Source organism: Rhagoletis pomonella, unplaced genomic scaffold (assembly GCF_013731165.1).
Source record: "Rhagoletis pomonella isolate Grant_MI unplaced genomic scaffold, Rhpom_1.0 Rhpom_scaffold_11662, whole genome shotgun sequence".
Lineage (NCBI taxonomy): Eukaryota > Metazoa > Arthropoda > Insecta > Diptera > Tephritidae > Rhagoletis > Rhagoletis pomonella.
Genome location: NW_023470188.1, coordinates 1 through 5,034, shown reverse-complemented (window position 1 = coordinate 5,034; position 5,034 = coordinate 1). Strand labels below are relative to the sequence as shown.

Sequence of the window (5,034 nt, the reverse complement as noted above, 5' to 3'; positions counted from 1 at the left end):
CAGCGCTTATGTTTCCTTTGCAAAAGTGTTGATCTGGCAACAGCGGTTTTAATGTTCGTAGAAAAAGTGAAAACACTGAAATAAAAATTAACGCAACAAGAAAACAATAAAAGGTGAGTTGCGCAATAACTTAAAAAAAGTTAGTGCTTAGTTCAGTGGCAGAAACAATGCAAAGAAAGAAATTAAAAAGTGAAGTGAAGCAGATAGTAGATCTTCTTGCAGAGCGTGAAGTGGCCGCTCCTACACGTCAGGAGTGTCAGGGCCAAGAAGATACTTTCACTGCAAGCTCGTCCACTTCAAATATGTATATCGGATGATGAATTGAGTGAGTCGAAAAGTGATGGTGTTCCAGATTTCGAAAAATCTGTAGATTTGAGAATTGAATTAGGGGCATGATCTGTGCAATTCAATATATCAACGGCGGCTACCAATAGTTTATTAACAATATTGTGCAAACACGTGGGTGATCTTCCACGGGATTCAAGGACTTTAAAATCCACTCCTAGGAGACCACCTGTTGAAAATATGGGACTAGGAGAATACATTCACTACGGTGTTGAGGACTCACTAACTGATTTTTTAATAAACAACTCCTATAGTTTGATGGAAATCCATCTTAACGTTAATATTGACGGCCTTCCACTTTCAAAAAGTTCCAATTTGCAGACTTGGCCAATATTAATAAATGTCAATGGAACGCCTAATGTTATGGTTGTAGGGGCTTATTCCGGCAATAGTAAACCATTATCTCCAAATGATTATTTGCAAAGGTTTGTAAACGAGTTGCTGGAGCTGTTAGAAAAGGGGTTGGATTACAATGGCAGTCATTATTCCATTCATTGTCGTTCATTTATTTGCGATGCGCCAGCAAGGTCCTATATTTTAGGAGTTAAAGGACACACTGGTTTCTCTAGTTGTATCAAATGCACGCAAAGAGGAGAATCCCTTGGGCATAGAATGATTTTTCGTAGTGAAATTCATAGCGCTAGAACAGATTTAAGTTTCCGATCCCGTTTGGACGTAAATCATCACAAACTGATCGAGTCAACAGCTATCGAAAAACTGCCCATCGATATTGTAAACTCTTTTCCTTATGATTACATGCATGTTGTATGCCTTGGTGTAACCAAATCTTTGCTTCTTGGATGGGTTAGGCAGAGAAATAAAACTTATTCTTTGAAATCCTCGACTATAAGTTTGTTGAATTCTCGATTATTGTTTCTAAGTAATCAGGTTCCAAAAGAATTTGCTCGTCATCCACGTGGCCTGAGCGATATTGAAAGGTTTAAGGCTACTGAGCTAAGGACATTTCTGTTATATACAGGAATTTTCGCTTTACCTGAAGTCTTAGATGTAGAAAGATATACGCATTTCTTAATGCTAAGCTTGGGCATAAGAATATTATTGAATGAAAAGTCCTGTAAGGAAAACAATGCGTGCGCAAAAATACTCTTGAATGAATTTGTTAAAAAAGTTCCAAATTTTTATGATGATTCTTTTTTAACATTCAACTATCACTGCCTTACACACTTGCATAGTGATGCATTGAACCATGGATGCTTAGAGTCTGTAAGTGCGTTCAAATTCGAAAATTTTTTGTCGAAACTCAAACGAAAATGCAATAAAAAAGATCACATTGCTGCACAAATATATAACCGCTTGGTTGAGGAAAGTTTATATTCCTCTCAATATTCTGCAGCAAAAATTACAAATAAAAAAGCAGATGAAAATGGACCAGTGAAGTCAATAAATACAGAATTCTTTTACTTATCCCTTAAACGTCCAGATAATTTTTACAGCGTCCAAAATAAAATATTTATTCTCAAACGACTTTCAAAAAAAAGACAGTGCTTTTGAAATTATTTCCAGAGAAGTTATAAACTTAACAGACTTTTTTACGATTCCTATAAAATCATCCCATTTTAATATTAAATGTTGCGCCACATTGCAGTTTTCTGATTGTCAATTTCAGCATTCAGTACATGAAATATCTCAGAAAATCATTGTCTTTAATAATTTCGAATGTAATAAATTTATATTTATACCTTTCATTCACATGTAGATGGATTTAAACAGCACATTTCTTAGTTCGTCAGCAATACTAGCAGAGGAGCTGATATCTAAAAAAGGTGAGTTTTATTTGTTATTTGATAAAGATATACATATCTAATAATATTATTTTTAATCTTTCAGATTTAGATGAGTTACACCAAAAAATTGATAAATTTCAAGAAAATGTTTTAAAAGGTAAAATTATTGTAGTGTTTACGTTGTTGGACTTTTCACTAAATAATAGGGCTATCACTAAATCCATCGTATTGCGATTTTCTCGATGCATTTCTGAACTAGATAGAAGTTGTTTCGATTTATTTGGCTGGAAGCGAAAATGCTTAAGTCAGATTCATAAGTTGTTTTTGCAAAAGTCCATAAACATGTATCCTTAAATCGTTAATATCAACCAATATGTACTTATGTATATCCCCAGTATTTTATATACATTTATAATATTTACAGAACAAGAAATTACACAAAAGCTTCTGAAACGCGTTCTCGAAGAAGTCAAAGCTAATGGCAATTCCAAGAGTAGCACACGCAAGCCGATAATGCCGAAAACACCGTTTAAAGAAGAAAATGATTTTAAAGACTTTGAGGCCAAAATAGAAAAATCGGAAAACAAATTTAATGACTTGGTAAGTTTTGTAAATAAGCGTATAATCGCATACTATTTAAACATGAAAGTAATTACAACATGCATATGACTTTTCTAGGTTGCCGATTTTTTGAGCATAATTTGTGGCAATTCATCAAAATTTTTAAAAGAAGCATGGCGGAAAATTATGACCGACGAAGTAGCCCAAAAATTGTGCTGGCAAGGAACAAATAATAAAACGCCCGTTCGAGCTTTAAGTGTAACAACAGCACTAAAACGTTAGTATGTCTTATCATTCTTTAATTTTTACACATTTGTATGTATATACATATGTATATCATTTCAGAAGCGTACAATCAAAAATTTGCAACTGCAGCTTCCGACAGCGAGTTCGAAAGGACAGTCATATCATTTTTCCAGCATGCCAATAATCGTCTGCAGAAAAAGCATGCATACAAAGAGCGAAAGGAAAATAAAAAATAACTTAAATATGTATATGTATGCTCACAAAGGTGCATTAAGCTGGATCGATAATTGTATTTATTTTAATTTAATCTGTATAGATCCAAGAAGTAACTTTAGGATATCTGTGATACCACTGACAAGTTTCAGATAAATCCATTATGTCATATTAACCCAGAAAAAAAATGAATTTTGAAACGAATTTTGAAAATATGTGCATACGTACATACACACATATGAGTTATAATTAAATTTATATAACTATAGCTTAATGGATTTAACTGAAACTTGTCCGGTGTACTACATATATCTTAATGTTGCTTTTTGGAACAACACGGATTTATTTATTTAAATTATTTTCATCATTTACGAAAACCTTTTGTAGAAGGTGCATATTGGACCATACTACGATTTGAAATGCGATTTTCTTTTAATTTTGTAAGTCGTTGCTAAGCAAATGTACTTTAAATTCTCTTTTAAATTTTTTTAAATACGGTACGGTAAAAACAATACCACCTTAAGAATTAAATTAATCATAGAATTAAATTAATCATAAAAAGCTGGTACTTTGTATAATTTTTAATCTAAATAAGTAACCAAAAGTACAAAATAAAATAAAATGTATTAAAAGTATAAAATAAAAAAGAAGCTTTCATTTGATACCAATTAGAGAAATTGATTTGGGGTCAAGTGGAGAATTAACAATTTCTCAACTTGATAACTAAGAAAATCTTCATGTAAAAAAAGTGCCTTTTATGTTGAGAATACTATAATCCGCTCGTTGAGATGCTGTTGAGAATTAACGTTGGAGATTTGAGAAGGCTATTTAATATCAAATGCGTCTCAAGTTGATATCAAACCAAAAGGTTTGCTGGGGAGTTATTCCACACACACACACACACGTAACGGGTGATTTTTTTGAGGTTAGGATTTTCATGCATTAGTATTTGACAGATCACGTGGGATTTCAGACATGGTGTCAAAGAGAAAGATGCTCAGTATGCTTTGACATTTCATCATGAATAGACTTACTAACGAGCAACGCTTGCAAATCATTGAATTTTATTACCAAAATCAGTGTTCGGTTCGAAATGTGTTGAATGTGTGAAAAGTTGGCAGAAAATCCGCTTTTTTATCGACAAATTTTGTTCAGCGATGAGGCTCATTTCTGGTTGAATGGCTTCGTAAATAAGCAAAATTGCCGCATTTGGAGTGAAGAGCAACCAGAAGCCGTTCAAGAACTGCCCATGCATCCCGAAAAATGCACTGTTTGGTGTGGTTTGTACGCTGGTGGAATCATTGGACCGTATTTTTTCAAAGATGCTGTTGGACGCAACGTTACGGTGAATGGCGATCGCTATCGTTCGATGCTAACAAACTTTTTGTTGCCAAAAATGGAAGAACTGAACTTGGTTGACATGTGGTTTCAACAAGATGGCGCTACATGCCACACAGCTCGCGATTCTATGGCCATTTTGAGGGAAAACTTCGGAGAACAATTCATCTCAAGAAATGGACCGGTAAGTTGGCCACCAAGATCATGCGATTTGACGCCTTTAGACTATTTTTTGTGGGGCTACGTCAAGTCTAAAGTCTACAGAAATAAGCCAGCAACTATTCCAGCTTTGGAAGACAACATTTCCGAAGAAATTCGGGCTATTCCGGCCGAAATGCTCGAAAAAGTTGCCCAAAATTGGACTTTCCGAATGGACCACCTAAGACGCAGCCGCGGTCAACATTTAAATGAAATTATCTTCAAACAGTAAATGTCATGGACCAATCTAACGTTTCAAATAAAGAACCGATGAGATTTTGCAAATTTTATGCGTTTTTTTTAAAAAAAAAGGTATCAAGCTCTTAAAAAATCACCCGTTACAAACAAAGTGAAAATAAGAGGAAAGCACCAAATTGAACGCAATTTT

The 5,034-nt window shown here is 34.1% G+C and overlaps 1 protein-coding gene across 1 annotated transcript; it reads left to right on the top strand.

Annotated features, from left to right (window-relative positions):
* Positions 1-45: 45 nt before the first annotated feature.
* LOC118756701 lies at positions 46-3,407 on the top strand (the record flags this gene model as incomplete). The annotated part of the gene is given in 6 exon segments (XM_036491450.1): positions 46-113; positions 2,063-2,129; positions 2,194-2,247; positions 2,515-2,690; positions 2,769-2,928; positions 2,997-3,407. Coding segments are annotated over 5 exon segments (594 nt in total). The 3' UTR covers positions 3,134-3,407.
* Between the last annotated feature and the right edge of the window lie 1,627 nt (positions 3,408-5,034).